Genomic DNA, 16,855 nt, shown 5'->3' on the forward strand with positions numbered 1-16,855 from the left:
AACAATGAGCTTTACCGACCCGACCACTGTATCTATTAATAAACAATTTTGAAATCTTGCAGCGTATTCGAAAGCGAATGTATATGGAAAGCTTAAACATAATAAATGTATGAGAAATCGGCCAAAATTTAGTTTCAGTCACGATCAAAATGGCAGATATTGTTAACTTCTTAAAAGTGTACTTAGCAAAAACTTCCACCACTTTGTAAAATAATTAAACAATTAGAAATATCTAAAAAATTTTTAGAATCACTTCTATGTTTTCGAGCTAGCTCAAAATACCGTCAAGGGGTCACAGATTATATATAAAACATTTCAAATATAATATAATATATAGTGTGTAGTATAAAACACACCATTGAAACAATAATGTTGTAGGCCTGCATATCGTAACCTAATATAGTTCGGCGACACGGACATTGATTTTCTAGTTAATTTCCGGAGAAACGACACTAATGTGATCGTTGCAACACGGTAGTGTTGGCAGATATTGGTTAAGAAGGAACACATTCAATTATTTTATCTTGTGCTTACTAGATAAGGATAAACTGATTCTAAAATCCTGTTATCGTGTGCTTACCAGGTTAGAATTAAGTGACTATTGAATTCTTTAATCTTGTGCTTACCAAGTTAGGATTAAGTGACTCTAGAATTCCATAATCTTATGCTTACCAGGCTAGGATTAAAAGACTCTGGAATTCTTTAATCCTTTGCTTACCAGGTTAGGATTGAATTCTTCAGTATGAAGTGGTATACGTACCTGGCGATATGTGTCGCCATCTATGCGGCCTATTACATGTACCAGTATCAAGGGAAGTCACCCTACGTGCTAGCCAGACAGCTACTACAGACAAGCTTGGGTAGGTTAACATTTGCTTGTTCAGGGAGAGTCATGGGCATCCCTATAGCATGATGGTAGAAAGTGAACATCTTTAGTCGTATTGCTAGTCTAAGATACATTGGTGAATACTAAAGATTATACACGGACACACCCACCTACCGACCCACTCACACATACATGCATGTGAGTATGTAAGTGTTTGAGTGTGAGTGTGTACACGTACAATGTAAACACAATTTAAAATCCCTTTTTAGATCTATCGATCCATCGGTAAGATGAAGTAGAGTTCATAAGTTTCTTGACTTCGGCATATGAAGAGAAGGTGTGGTCAGCACAATGCCCAGTCGCCTTTGCTTCCCTAACATGTAAGTTACCCATCTGAGCTGGGTGGACTCATGGACGTTCTACTGACTTGAACCCGGATTCAAACTCGAAACTTTCGAGTTAGCAGTCTAGCGCTCTACCGCACCATGCTGTCCCATAAAAATACAATGCGCGAGTATTGTTTTCCTTCATTTTCTAAACTTTACGCAGAAGACGGATCCATCTAGCATACCGTAATTCCTTTTCATTACTATGTGAATTGTCAGCTTTGATTTCTCCAGCCTTAAATTTAAAAATAAATTCATGAGAATAATTTTATGAGAAGTGCACTCATTCTATATGGCCGACTACGTAAAACATAATATGTTAATGTTGATTACACCTGTAATCAGTGTGATTTCTGTCCAGGTTGTAACTACCCCAGATGTCTGAAAGACTTTGACGAGGTGGAGTTTGACATCAATGTAAACAACGAGGAACAGGTTTGTCTGTAAGAGAGTTTCGTATTAGTTTGATTTAGGAACACATTGCAGGCACATTTCAGCACATTCCATTTTCAGCTGCGATGGAAAGCGCAGTTAATACTTAGGACCGGAGTAAGATTTTGATAAGGTCCAGAGCTAATTTCCATATATAATTTTCCATATAGTGTATGCCAGAGTAAAATATTTGAAAAGAGGTCTGTCGGAAAAAAAGTATATATATATATATATATATATAAATATATATATATATAAATATATATATATATATATATATATATATATATATATATATATATATATATATATATATATATATATACCGTCTTTTACCAATAGACAATAGAACACAGCTATACTCTATTTCCTAATGTCAACACACGCTAGCGTTATTTGGTACTGTCTCAAATTCGGCCAAGCGTGTCGAACAGCGTGCCAACTTTTTAAAGGCAAACAATACCAACAGGTATCAGGTACAAAGTCCACAAGTCAAATAGAATATAATGTACAGAATTAAAATCAGGGTAACCGTATAAACTTGATTATTTTCACAACGTCATGTACCTGGTTATATAGGTGCGTCAATCCAGCCATATTATTCCTTCCGAGCAAGAAAAATGTAGCATTAATTAATATTGAAAAGATTGTCATGTTGATTAAAACCTCAATAACTGCAGTAATGCTTGAGTTTAATAATAGAATCCTTAAAATTCAGCAATTGTTTATAGGTGAAATTATACTGTAGTTTACGACATGAAACTGAGAACCAAGCAGACATTATTATTTCATCGTATTTACTAGCAAAATAACAATTTTAACAATTTTAATAATTATGTCCCTTACTACTTTTAGTAGCTCCAAGATTTGTGTTACCTATACAGAGAGAGAGAGAGAGAAAGAGAGAGAGAGAGAAAGCGAGAGAGAGAGAGAGAGAGAGAGAGAGAGAGAGCGAAGAGAGAGCGAGAGAGAGAGAGAGACAGAGAACAGCGAGATAGAGATAGTTACATGCGTTTTAAGGTGTCTAAAACAATTGAGATACATCTTTGTTTTAATTTATCATTTAAAACAAACAAAAACCGAGTCACGATTTGTAACATAGTTTTTCTTTTAAAACTATGTACAACTAAATAATTGAAATATTGTAACAAGACATTCCATACAACATAGTTTATTGAAAAAGTGATATGTCCTAAATACATTCATTGATATATAAACAGATGAGTCAATTAGAAACTAGATAGAAAACGAGTATTTTGTAAGTGTAATCTTCAATTTGTCGCAGGTTCTTGAACATTAGTATGCTATGCCCCTTTGGCAACCAGTTCTAGAATAATACATAATTACATATATTAATTTAAATAGTAAAAGTAATTAAAATTTCACAAATAATAGAAAATTGAAAATATTAATATACATAATAAGACATAGAAAGTTCACAAATAATTCAAAATTACAAATATTGATGTAAAAAGTAATACATCAAAAGTTTCTTTTAAAACATTTTTTTACCCAGACTCGTTACTGTGTTTCTGATGTGCATCAAGAAAAACTGTGTTTTAACAAGAAAAGAATTTGACCTTGAGATTAAAAGCTTAAAAACTTTGCTGAAAACTAAAAAAATTTACTGCGGTAATTACTTCCAACGTAGAATTAAACCAAGTTTTGTTTAATTGAGCCATACAAAAGTAATTGGATTTTTAAAAAGAAGTTAACATTTATAGTTTATGCTATCCTTGTTTTTATTTCTATAAAAGTTTGGTTATGAGAAATTTTTTTTTAAATAATATTTTTAAAATTTGTTTAGTTTTGATAAATTATTAAAACAAAATAACGAACGCTCTCATTTTTTCAAGAATTTAATTCACTTTTGTATTATAAAAAATCCTTTTTTTAGGTTTAATCAAATTTGAATGATTATTTTATGTTTCTTACGTTCAACTAACGTTTTTTAATAATGGAAACATTAATAAGGAACCCTCTTTATTAAAGAAAAGATCTAATTATCAATACAACGTTTAAGAAGCTGACAACAAGATAATCTTTACATTCATTCATTTCAGATTTTCATTTCGACCACTATAAATCTGGTAAGTTTGTCCTTTATATTATTTTTAAAAGAATTACATTTTGGAAAAAAAAAAAGCTTCTGAAGATTTTTAAGTGCGGGCTTTAGAATAGGGTTGGCTCCGGAACAAAAAAGAAAATAACACTTCTTAATTAATAAGCCTTTTTTTATTTATTTGTGTGTATCTAAGTAAGGGTTTTTAAAGGAAAATATCTCCATGCACCAGGGACTTCTGAAAATATGGTTGCCAGGACAATTAATCATAGATCCTTCTTTTAAAGGCTAGCTTTTATAATAAAAAACATTAGAAATATTTTTGTTTATCCACAAACTTTGTTTGGTGAAAAACCATTAAATATAGCATTATTTTTATGGCATTTAATCACATCCCATTTTAAAAATGTAGATATGTGTAATATGGGCTCCCATAACTGAACATATTTGATGATAAACCGGGAGTGATCTCCCTTAAACTTTCTCAAATATTCTAATATAACACTACGTGGGATGGGAACTCGGAATATAGATATGATTTTTGTTTACTTAAACTTAATAAACCGGGAGTGATTTACCCAAAACTTTCTCGAATATTCTTATATAACTTGGAATATAGACATGATTTTTAATTACTTAAACTTTTAAAAATAGAATAGAATCTCATAGAAAAAAGAATTGCGCACCAAGCGAACGCCAAAACAAAATGTGCATGATAGTGCGCAATATTATTAGTACTTTACAAATTTACATGCGTTTTTTTAGAAAAAGGAAATAGCGTAAATTAGTACTTCCGGTCAACGGAAAGTACTCAAAATTTGACAGAAGGTAGAGAATTAGATCTTTTACTTACATGTGAAATTTCATATACCTATCCTAAATAGTACTCAAATTATAGGCTTTTGAAAATTCAAATTAGAAAAAGTACCACTTCCGGTTATCGGAAATTGCTCAAAAGTTGATCAGGATCTACGATTTTTGATAAAATACCTATATATGAAATTTTATCAACCTAGCTGTAACGGTACTCAAGTTATCGTGTTTATATCATAACTATATCCCGAGTTCCCATCCCCTATTGATTAATATAAGAATATTTGAGAAAGTTAGGGGAGATCACTCCCGGTTTATTTTTTTCATAATCATCTAAAATTACGGTTTCAGAAATATCGGAAGAATTAGAGACCTTTACTTTGGCCTACAATGTTCAATGTGGGATCAGCTATATAACTTAAAGCCAGAAGCATTTCCTTTTTAAAACCGTCACGGCAATGGCAGACATCGGTATCCAAAGCAAGATATTTTTAGGGAGAATTCGACCCTTCTTCTGCTTCATCTTTTAAATTTTACATTACTTTATTCCCAGAGTGTTTGTTTTCCGAAAATGAATGCCGAAATACGCTTAAGAACGAATTTGTTAACAGCCCTCATTCAAAATGCAGGTAATGTTTAACTTTTGGTATATATATATATATATATATATATATATATATATATATATATATATATATATATATATAAATATATATATATATATATATATATATATATACGTATATATATAGTGGTTATCGGAAAATGGATTTAGTTTATAGTAAAATCTTCTACGAATAACGTAAGTAGCCCTCATTCATGAACATCTTTCTACAACTTTTATTACTTATTAGATACTCATTAAGTACATTTTAATATCGCTAGCTATAAGGCAAAAACAATATAACTAAACACATTATTTTTCTCTTTCCATAAAGCGAGTAAACTCCACGGTGCATTAACCTATAAAAAACATTAAACACATCGAAAAAACACGATACAGCTTCAATCATCTGGCGTTAGAAACACTTTTTAATTTTATGTAATATTAAATCGTATTTTTTATCGTTTCTAATATCGTCGAGGCTGTATTTCCAGACACGACCTTACGCTGTTGGAATGTGTTACCGATGGTTGCCCTATGTCGATTACAAGGCAGTTACAAATGTTTGATAGAAGGGAGAAGCATTTACGATCTCTCGGTGTTAAATGTGGTAAGAGTCCTAAGAGGCTTGCGGTATTGTACTCGTTTATTGATATATAAATATGTATATATATATATATATATATATATATATATATATATATATATATATATATATATATATATATATGTATATATATATATATATATATAAATATATATATATATATATATATATATATATATATATATATACGGCAGTTTATTTAAAACGATAATTTAAAATAAAAAATGGATAAATGCCTACGGTGTATATTTTTAAACTATATTCATAATGACGATAGCCATTTATCTATCATAAATACACTAGCTAATATCTTAACACTATTATTTAATTTTCAGATTTCGATAAAATGAAATATAAATATTTGAAAGGTAGATATTATTTTAAATAAAATAGAACTTAGATTATCTTTTTTTTTTTTTACTTTTGTTGTGTTTAAAAAATACAAAATATAATGTTAACTTGAACGCAATGTTTTATAATCAGTGTTTTGAAATGCTAGAAAAGCATATTTAAAATCTTTTGTTAGAACCCAAGTGTTCCAATCCCAACATGTTTGCGTGTAAAAACAAGGCGTGCGTTCATAAAAGTTTTAGATGTAATTCAGTTAACGACTGTGGCGACAACAGCGATGAATACGATTGTTGTGAGTAAAACTATTTTCTTTTCTTTTGTTGCTGGTAATAATAACACAAGCCTTTAGTTTTGACCTAGATAGACAGTCCGGTAGTCGAGTATTATTTAATTAAATATTTTTTTTACAACATAATCATCAAATCAACCTTTTTTGTTTTAATAACTGTTATTATATAGTAAAGTTAATATTTTGAAATCAATAAAGATAAAAAAAATTTCAAAAATAAATTATGAACTCTATTATTTGTTAATCTTCATTTATTTAAAATGTCACAATGAATTTCATTTTCTATATTTAGCTTTTTATACTGTCCCAAGTTTTTCATTAAAGGGCAAGAAACGCCAGTAACAAGTAATTTTTATGTATTAATTATAATCATTAAACGTATCCTATAATTCGATTCTCGTTCAATTTTATGTTTGCTGGTCGTACTTTAAGAACGTTATAATAATACAATTTGTTTTCAAATTTAATAAGAAAGAGAACATATTTTAAATACATTTGTATGTTATTTAAATTAATTAATAAATATTAATTATAATATAATAAAAATATCACAAATATAAATTATTCCTTGAAAATGCTTCTAAAATAATATTGTTACTTTCGTTTCAGATAAATTTCAAATGAGAACAATATGGAAATCAATTTGTATTTAATTGTAATTAATCAATCATGTTTTCTTTGTGGACATAAATATAATAATGATGTATATCAGACGCCCTTTGGTGTATTATCTATGAGATGCAAACTTTGGTTAGCTATTAATGATGAACACATTTTTTAGCCGTTTACATCCAAAAAAGTACACATTTAGGATAATTCAAATTACTTCTTTTGACACAGCGCTTGCAGTTTTAAACTTGGCATTTAACTTTTAAAAGCAGGAAATAAATACTTTAATTTACAAGGTCCTTTCTTAACATTAAAATGTATGTGTGCATTGCACCTAACTGGCGCTGATAGGGGACAACAGTCTTGGGTATTTTAGCGTAATTAACATAATTCATTCTCTTATATAAATCATCAAATCAGTTTCGCACTACTTTATTAGAATACATAAATATATTTAATGCAAATAAAATTTGTTGTGTTTGCTGGTTGACTTTTCATGATTGAACTAAAAAAGTTACAAATACATAATATCTTTGGAATTTTTTTTTTTTTTTATTGCTAAAATAATTTTGCCATAATATGGTACAGATGGTTTAAATAAAATCAAATTTATTATATATTTTTTAAACTCCGACAAGCAACACATATAAACAGAATATAATATTATGAGATAAATATACAAAATTTAAAAAAGATTTTCGAAATTAAAAACGAATATGGAACCAAAACGTGAGTATTTACACCTTAGTACACGTTTACAATAGTTGGGATATAAATATCTCTCAATTACATCACTATTTTTATTAAATGACATATTTTATTATAACTCATCGCCACAAAAACTGTTTACATTTTATTTAACACATATATAACATTGTGAAATAATAAAACACGACGAAAGATTAGTTTTACTTTTTAAAAAAACCATTTGCTAAATGTTTTATTTTTTGAAAATATAAACGCTGTCGAAAATTAAACGCGGTCATTTCTAATACTAGAAACAAATTTAATTGAGCCGATATCAAAAGAGAAAGTAAAATATGGAAATATTAAATTCTTTTACTTGAATATATTCTGTATTTTCGGTAACTACAACTTGGTCCTCTTCGCTCCTTATTATTTTAGACATTAATTCAATCAATCAATGCCAACGTTAGTAGAACAAACACAATGTTTGTCAATAGTGCTGTCATGAGATCAATACCCCAGCATGTGTTGGCAATCAAACACTTTGACTGAAGCAGTTTGTCAATGTCTTGAGTCTCAGCTTTCAGGTTATGTTCAGATCTAGGCATGCACAGTTTTCTACCTTTGGGCGTTTGCTCCACCATGATACACACTGTTACAGTCGTGTTGAAAACAAAAATCACGTTCAGTTGGTTCTGTCGTGATACCACCGCCGCTTTATTTTCAAACATGTTCCTTTCTGTTAACACATCAACATAGTTTGATGCTTCCGTGTTTATATTTTCTCTAGAGCTGTTTTTGCATTTCTGAATAACGGCCGAAATAGATACTAACTTTGTCTTAAGCTTTTTGTTTATTTCCGGTGCAGTTTTCGCAGATTCATAGTTAATCTCATTCTTTATTGAATAAACTTGTATTAGCTCTAGAACTATACTTTCTTTTGATTCCTCATTAAAAATATACTGTTTTTCTAAAAACTTTAAAATCAAAGAGCTCATTGAACAGACAGATCAAAACATCAGAAACATTTAGCTGTCCAAACTCAGACGCCATGAACCCTCCAGTTGTATCAGCTATCCCTATAACCCAAAAACGATGGCATTTATTGTCCAAACTTTGAAAGAATTCAGACGCGCACTTCTGGATTTCGCATGAGCTGTCTTGAATATCGAATAAACTGGTCACGGTTTTAAAGTCGTCAAAGTCACAGACCGCCTCCTGCCAGTGCTGGTTGAGCGCGACTGTTTTAGTGGTCAGCTGTACCGAATGGTTTGTGTTCATGTGGAACAAAATTTTAAACTTGGCCGTGTGGTATCTAAATCCAGCCTGTGTAAAGTCTCCATAACCTTCGTTACAAACTGCACAATAGCGATTACGGTATCCAATAATTTCATTATATTCGTTATAAATAAAGATATATGAAATAAAATCGCTACACATTTTGACGAAATGATTATAATCTTGCAAAGGCAATGATACGTAAGTCTGGTTATGACACGAATCGATCACATCATTTGAGCAAAACGTCGCGTGAAATAACTGATAAGGAGGTACGTAAGATATAAAATTCATGGGATGGCTTTGTTGTTTCCACATGGAAAAGTTCCAAGCATCATCTCCAATAAACGGTTGCCAAAAAGTAAAATTAGAGCCGTTTTTATTGTTACAATCGTAGATTATCTTGTTGGTAAAAACGATGCCTGTGTCTGTATTTGTCATTGGTTTGTTGTTAATAAAACTGAGCACATTTTCGTAGGTAAACAAAGAAAATTTGTTTTCATCGTTTAATGGAATTGCCTGGTTACCGTTTAAGTGAGTTTGAGTTGCTGATGTGTTCGGGCAAGATGCGACCATGGCCACGTTGTAACTCGTACACAAGAGCTCCAGGTGAAGCAGGTCTTTGAATTTTTCGATTCCTTCTTTGTAAACATTCGGACAATCCGTCTGGAAATCTTCGCAGCAGGTCTTGTATACAACACAGCGGCTATCGCATGAGCAGTATTTAAACCAGTGTTTCCCACAACTGTCTTTACAACTGGTTTTCATATCTTCGAAGGTGAATCCAAGAATTGGATAAACCACAATAAACATTAGGATGTAAAGGATCAGTTTCATGTGATGAATTAGACCCATATTTGCAACACGCAGTTGAATAATTTGCATCCAAGTTTTAATATTCGGATTCCCATACTTTATATAGAACTTCAGACAATGTAAAGTATTCTCTTTGGACCTAGCGATCCATTGGGCAGATGAAGTAGAGACAATGTGATGAAACAGAAACTCGATACATCTAAACAAAAGCTTAACTCCTTGAATTATTTAGTCCACTGTAATAAAAATACATAATATTTTAATATTTGTTTATATACTTTTTAATAGCTTCATTTTATACTTTCGTTATGAGAAAAAAGATTTATAAAATAACAAGTGCGAATATTGCTAGTTTTGAGCGAAGGGTTATCCATGTAATGTATTCTTATGACGATTTAAAAATCTCTGAATACAAGATATATACATCATGATCTGTTTATATTCGGACGTTTAAAAGACAACTATTACAATGTCTAAGCCTCACATCACATAAATTCAGTGCTGATGTTCTTAAGACGATGTAATGCTAGTGTTAATAAGCCAATTCCTAATTATTATTAACACTTGGAAAGCATTGCATGCTTACTCTTTCTTAACACTATTTATAAACGCGCTATTTTCACATCTTGCAGATGAATGAAAACAGAAAGGGAATTAAGAGAATTATTACATTAGAAATAAAATAAATTTTTGTTTCATCTTTGTTTAAATACACACTATTAGTAGCTATCAATATTTTTCGTATTTATAAATATACGAGCCGACCCGCGGCGTGAAGCCGCTATTTAGTTGTTTTATTTTCTACTTTTCAGTTATTCATAATTTGTGAATTCAACAGTACCAATGCTGCCACTGAAAATATTTGCTTTAAAACACTAACAGATGATCGTTAAGGACGATACCCCCTCCTTTCCCCCAACCCCTACCATTTAGCGTGAACCACAGCTCACCAGACTTCCTAGAACAGGAAGAAAGGGGACTGCAAGGCGCGATTAAACGGTTGTTTTCTAACGTCTCCAAGAAGAGTTTTATATATATATATAGATTGTAAATGACTTAGCAGTATTGTTTGTTTATTCGCCAAACAGTAAATACAAGAACATATACTAAAAATCTCGTTTTAATACATTTTTAATATAAGCTTGTTGCGATATGAAAAAAACCTCTATTCTAATGTAGCAGATCAAATATTTTTTTATTGATTACTATAGCACAATGAAATGATGTTATAGGCTAAATAACAAAGTAACTTTATACTGCTGTTTGTGGCACGGCGAAATACGGCAAGGATGCTGACAGGTATCAAAAGAAAATAGAAAATAAGCTTAACATTACAAACACTATTTAAAGTGCTTAGCATTTTGAAATGTTTATTTTTAATTTTTTTAAAAATTTATTTACAATGCAAAATAGATGTTTTCGAAAAGGTTGACTGAGACATATGAGGAATATTTTATAGTAGGATATACACCTATAATAAGTGCAGGTATGCTCTGGTGATAACGATTCACATGAAAAAAATTCAACAGTTTAATATTTTAATCTTAATTTTAATTTTAATACCTATAAGTCTTCCCACGCTTTTGACATTAAAACTAATAAATTAGTTTTATATTCCCAAAGACGAAGTGTTTTAAGGTAGCTTCCATGCTTGATGTTCAAAATTTTAATGAATAAATAGAAAGATGGGTTTTGATTTGGTATTACATTCAAATACGAATTCGATTACAAGCTTTTATTTGAATACGTAAAGTAAACTTATAACTATTAGTCTTCCCACGCTTTTGATATTAAAATTAATAAATTAGTTTTATATGACTAATTTTATATTCCCAAAGATGAAGTGTTTAAAGGTAGCTTCCATGCTTGATGTTCAAAATTTTAATGAATAAATAGAAAGATGGGTTTTGATTTGGTATCACATTCAAATAAGAATTAGATTGCAAGCTTTTGTTTGAATACGTAAAGTAAACATAATAATTTTAATAACTTATAAAATATTAATTTTTAACAAAGTTAAAAATCTATAATATTATGCTTTGCAAGTTAAGTGTTGAGTTTTCCTCTATCTTTATTGTCGCTTTTAGACACCATCCATTCTATAAATGTGTTTGTCTATTCGCGATAGGTGTTATTAGAATAGTGAAACTTCTGGTAAATTAGATCTTCGAGGGAATAGAAATCTAGAAGAATAAACTAAAAAAAACTGTCGTTTAAAAATATTGTTAGCTTGCAGATGAATTCAATAATATGTAATTAATCATTCTCATTTTCGTGCTTTCTGATTCGTATTTCATTATTATTGTTATTTTTTTATTTACTGGCATTTGGATCTAGTCATAAAATTGGGTTTGTTTAGCTTAATAAAATTGATAGAAAATAGTGACATCATCATGTTTGCGTCTCTGTGAAAACTATGTCGCTAAATGTTTAAAAATTTAAAATTATTAAATTCAATATAATAAAATGTGCAAACTTATATTTTAGATGTTTATTTTTAACGCCGTACGTTGTGCATTATACTCGATATTTTGTCATGTAAAACTTGTATTTATTTACACAACTAAGTTAAGCGTTTTTACTAAAAAAAACAATACTGTCCTCAATGGATATTGATCGATAAACTTTGTTTTAACCCTCTATAAATATTAATGAAATGAACGTACATTAGTGTAGTGTCATGCCGTATGTTCAATCATTCGGATAAAGAACCGAAATAATTTATCAGTTGACATGTTTTGAATTTCTTGAGAAAAAAAATGTGTGCATTGTAAAATATCCGGTTTAAAAGGTTGAAGATTACAATGTTTTAATCTTCGAGGAAACTTTAACTATGAATGGACTTCAAGATTTATCCTAGTGTCAGCACGATCTGTCGCCTTTAATTGCATCAATTTGGATCAAATATTTATAAAGCTTTCAGGAATAAATTTATATTGTATTAATGTCATTTCGTGAGTTGAATATCATTAGAAACTATAGTGAGATGTTTTTATGCTGTTTTTTGTGGCTTGGAGCCGATGTGAGAATTAGTTTTTACGTTGTTTTAAATTTTGTGCGAAATGTTGGAAACTGATTGAAGAATATGGTTTCCATTATTGTTTTTTCTAGGGCAAATTATTAGAAACGGCAGCTAACGAGCCTAATCTGCCCGAGGGTCCGAACTGGAGACTTTTCGGTTTAGCAACCATGAGCTTTATCGACTCAACCACGCCGAAACCCTGTTTAGGTATCAAAGTTTGGTATCTGTTGTGAATGTAGTAGATTATTTAGAGTAGTCGAGTTTATCGTAAGTCAGATGATTTCAATTCAGGACGGAACACACTACAAAGAAAGTTAGGCGTTCTATAACTGAATAATCTTTAGTTTTTTTAGGAATCTATATTACCTCTCTTAAAGTATTAATATATTATATTACATAGGTTGCATGTATAACTAACCGTAATTTTTTTTTTTCAAATTATAATTTTTATATTAAACAATAATTATGGCAATGTCTTAAAGCAGGAGTCGGCTCTTTTGATGTCAAGATGCGGCTCTTCAGTTTGCAGGTTCATAAACAAATACAAATGATTATATTATTTGAGATTCAAAACTCATAAAAATATTATACTGTAAAGTTGGGTGGAAGGACAGAAGCGACCGATACACGATTATAAAACCGATATCTAAGCCAGTTAGATTGAGTTTGCGGGTTGAGGCCTGTCTGGTTAATGTGAGACACCTGAGCCAGTGGTGCCCGTAAACAAAGAAAAAAAGTTATTGGCTTCTAAAGTGGATTTTGGTAATCCTATAGTTAAAATTACTAATTTTATCCTAGCAGAGTTCGCTAAAACATTTTTTTTGTGAGAAACTTTTGTATTTTGTTTATATGAATCAATATTAGTTCATGTTTAGAGCTATTAATTTAAAGTAAAAAATCAAATTTATTTAATTAATCCTTATCAAATACCAAAATACTGCAATAAAAATAATGATTGTTTATGGCTCTTTAAAAGCTAAGAAAATTTTGTAAATTGTATGTTTTGGCTCTTCCGTCTCAAAAGGTTGCCGACCCCTGTCTTAAACAGCTCACACATCTATATACTACTAAAACTCAACTTTGTTTACATGTTTGAATATTTATTTTTTTGTTTGTCTGATTTCTTACTGTAAGGAAACTGCTTTATATGGGGGGCTGTCAAATAGTATGTAGATAGAGAACAATTTTTGATTGCAGACAGACCGTTAATCACACATTTATTTAAAGACGTTAATTAATTTATTGATTTATTTATAGGTAGATTAACCACATTTTTTTTTAAAAGATTAGAAAAACCACTAGACTCGACGGAACCGTGACGTCGCAGTTTTGTGTTTACTTTTTAGTACAATAAAATGGCGGCTTCCATCATAGGCCAATTCAAAAGTTCAACGCGTTCGAAATCTAATTTTCTGTCGGCCATAACATTTAACAATACGTCCGTTTGCTGTTTTTATTACGTTCCAACACTTCTATAAATTTTGAACTGTCTTTCTCATTTAGTGTTTCAAAAAAATTCTCTACAATCTGACCAACAAAGTTATTTATAGATCTAAAAATATCATGTGGCCAAGCAAGTTATTTATAGATCTAGATCTAGAATCTAGGTCAAACAAAAGATTAGTTAGATACATACCAAAGATTAATTAAATAAAATACAATCCATTTTATAATCATAATACATTTTTAGTCCTTAAATACTTGATATAAATCTTTGTGATTTATCTATCTAGATCTAGATCTAGATCTAGCAAGAGTTACGCAAATACTAGATTCTAGAGACTTAAGACTTAAGCAAACGAGTCGTAGAATCTAGATCTATATAATTCTATCTAGATTTAGATAATTTCATACCTTCTTTATTTTATATAAATCTTTGTTTGGCTAATTTAAGATAAAATTTAATTTGAAAGTTACTACTACTAGACTTAGATCTAGATCTATGCGCGAAATTCAAGTTGCATAAGGAGACTCAAAGTGTTAAAGTATAGTATAAAAATTCATTTGTGACGTCACGAGTAAATAGCTAAGTTGTTAGAGTAATCGGCTCTCATGCGGGTGGCACAGGTTCTAGACCAAATTCGTCAATGATATTTTTTTTTTCAATTTTTATTTGAAGGGATATGAAGCATATGAAGGGATAGTGTGGTCCGTGACATGTTGGGCTGGAATCGTTTTTTAAACGATAAAAACATGTTGTCTGAGACTTGGCGGGACACTGGGCAGGTGAAGTAGAGTTGAGTAGGCCACCTGTGACGTCAGTATATGAAGGGATAATCCGAAATCGGTGTTTTCGGTGTTTTTAAAAGATTTTAAAAGATAAAAAAACATATTTTTGAATGTGGTGTCTGTTTTTTGTGATGATACCGATAAGTGACACTGCAGAAGCGTAGCGAGGGGTGGGGGGGGACATATGTCCCCGGGCGCCGACCTTAGGGGGCGCCAAAATGGGTTGGAAAAATAAATTGAAAGGTTGAGGGGGTGCAACAAATCGAAAGTTTGAGGGGGAGGGGTCAAATCGAAATCTTGAGGGGGGGGGTGCAAATCGAAATCTTGCGGGGGGGGGGGGGGGTTCAAATCGAAAAGTTTGTCCCCGGGCGCCGGGAAGGGTCGCTACGCCTCTGAATGACAGACGTAATGTTTTTTGATGGATGACCCCCGAAACCCACAGTTATCCAACGGATGACGGGTAGTCTAATTTGATTCTATAGGTACCAAATTTTTTTTTATCCTTTTTTTTCTTTTTTTTTCTTTTTTTTTAACTTTTGATTTTTTTAGGTACCAATTTTTTTTTCTCATAAAAATCATTTTTTATGACAATGTAACAATTCAAACAGTGAACTTAACCTTTCCCTCACTAGCCCATACATAAGTTAACTTGCTGATACATGGCTGATACATTCAGTCATGACACTGTCAACTCAGTGACACCAAATTTCAAAGCATTTTCGTATAAACATCCTACAAAAAAAAAACCCTAATTTATAATCAATCTTTAATAATTTATGTTGTGCACTCAGTTATCCTGTGCAGAATAAGCTGATCAAATGCAAACTATCACTATTCTTGGCCAGTTCTAACACATTACTTCAACTTTGAAAAAAGGGTCTTTGATGCACAATTGTCTAGACTCTAGACAATGCATAAAATCGATTAGTTCTTCTACACAAGTTTCTGAAGTTTGACTTTTGCTATCCACACGAGCACTGCAGCTGTCTAGTTTGTCCTTTAATTTACGGCATTCTTCCTTTTCAGCACATGATTTCCTAAGCTCTTCTAAAGGATCGACCAGCTCCTCTGGTTCCTCTTCTTCACGATCGGAAGCAGCGAAAAACGTATCACCAATTCCCATTTTGTTTAGCTTACCCTAAAAACCAAAATATTGTATAAATGCAACTGTTACCTCCAAAGTAATGAAATTTAAAGCGTTTATTGTGTTTTTCAAGCATGTCTTAGTTACAAGTGGTTACTTTAGCTATTCTTGTGAAAGTTGTTTCCCTTGAATAAAATTGTGGTGTTTGGATTTCAAAATGGGAGATGTTACTTTACATTAATTTCAAATTCCTGCACCTTAAGTTGACCGCTTACTTATAGATACAGCTTTAAATTATTATTTGCTATTGTAAAAATTATATAGAGTAGAAGTTCTAAACAAAATAGTTTGGTAGGTCTTCTTGCTTCAAGTTGAAAAACAAATACATCAGCAGCCGTTGTATATTGCAATTAATACTAATAGTTTCGCTGTCTGTGTATCTATCTGTGTATCTATCTATGTATCTGACAAGAACGCTCTAGAGAAAACACAAGCAAATTAAAAACATGCACAGTAATTCAAAAAACGAAGTATGATGTCGTATAGTAGAAAATAATCTCAAGCCGAAGAGTGCACACAGTAATATGACGTCATTGATTCTCGAGTAAACATTGAATAAAAAGGCAATTTTGTCTAATCTAAGTGGTTTGCGTGAAGAGTTTCTTTCATACAATTCTTCGGGTAGGGGCGAAGCCCCACCCCCGCGTAAGAACATCTGACCCCCCCCCCTCCCTAACTCAAAAGAAATTTCTTCATCGAT

The 16,855-nt window shown here is 31.1% G+C and overlaps 1 protein-coding gene across 1 annotated transcript in view; it reads left to right on the top strand.

Moving 5' to 3' along the window:
- Positions 1 to 7,351, top strand: part of LOC131937055 (low-density lipoprotein receptor-related protein 1-like) — a 57,100-nt gene extending 49,749 nt beyond the window's left edge. The window contains exons 3-9 of the mRNA XM_059294243.1: positions 3,708 to 3,734; positions 5,073 to 5,148; positions 5,618 to 5,733; positions 6,066 to 6,098; positions 6,257 to 6,373; positions 6,663 to 6,715; positions 6,980 to 7,351. Coding sequence (XP_059150226.1) covers positions 3,708 to 3,734; positions 5,073 to 5,148; positions 5,618 to 5,733; positions 6,066 to 6,098; positions 6,257 to 6,373; positions 6,663 to 6,712 — 419 coding nt within the window. The 3' untranslated portion in view covers positions 6,713 to 6,715; positions 6,980 to 7,351. The remainder of the gene's footprint in view (positions 1 to 3,707; positions 3,735 to 5,072; positions 5,149 to 5,617; positions 5,734 to 6,065; positions 6,099 to 6,256; positions 6,374 to 6,662; positions 6,716 to 6,979) is intronic.
- Positions 7,352 to 16,855: the final 9,504 nt, after the last annotated feature.

Source organism: Physella acuta, unplaced genomic scaffold (assembly GCF_028476545.2).
Source record: "Physella acuta isolate Inbredline_101_S28 unplaced genomic scaffold, ASM2847654v3 ptg000199l, whole genome shotgun sequence".
NCBI classification, from domain to species: Eukaryota; Metazoa; Mollusca; class Gastropoda; family Physidae; genus Physella; species Physella acuta.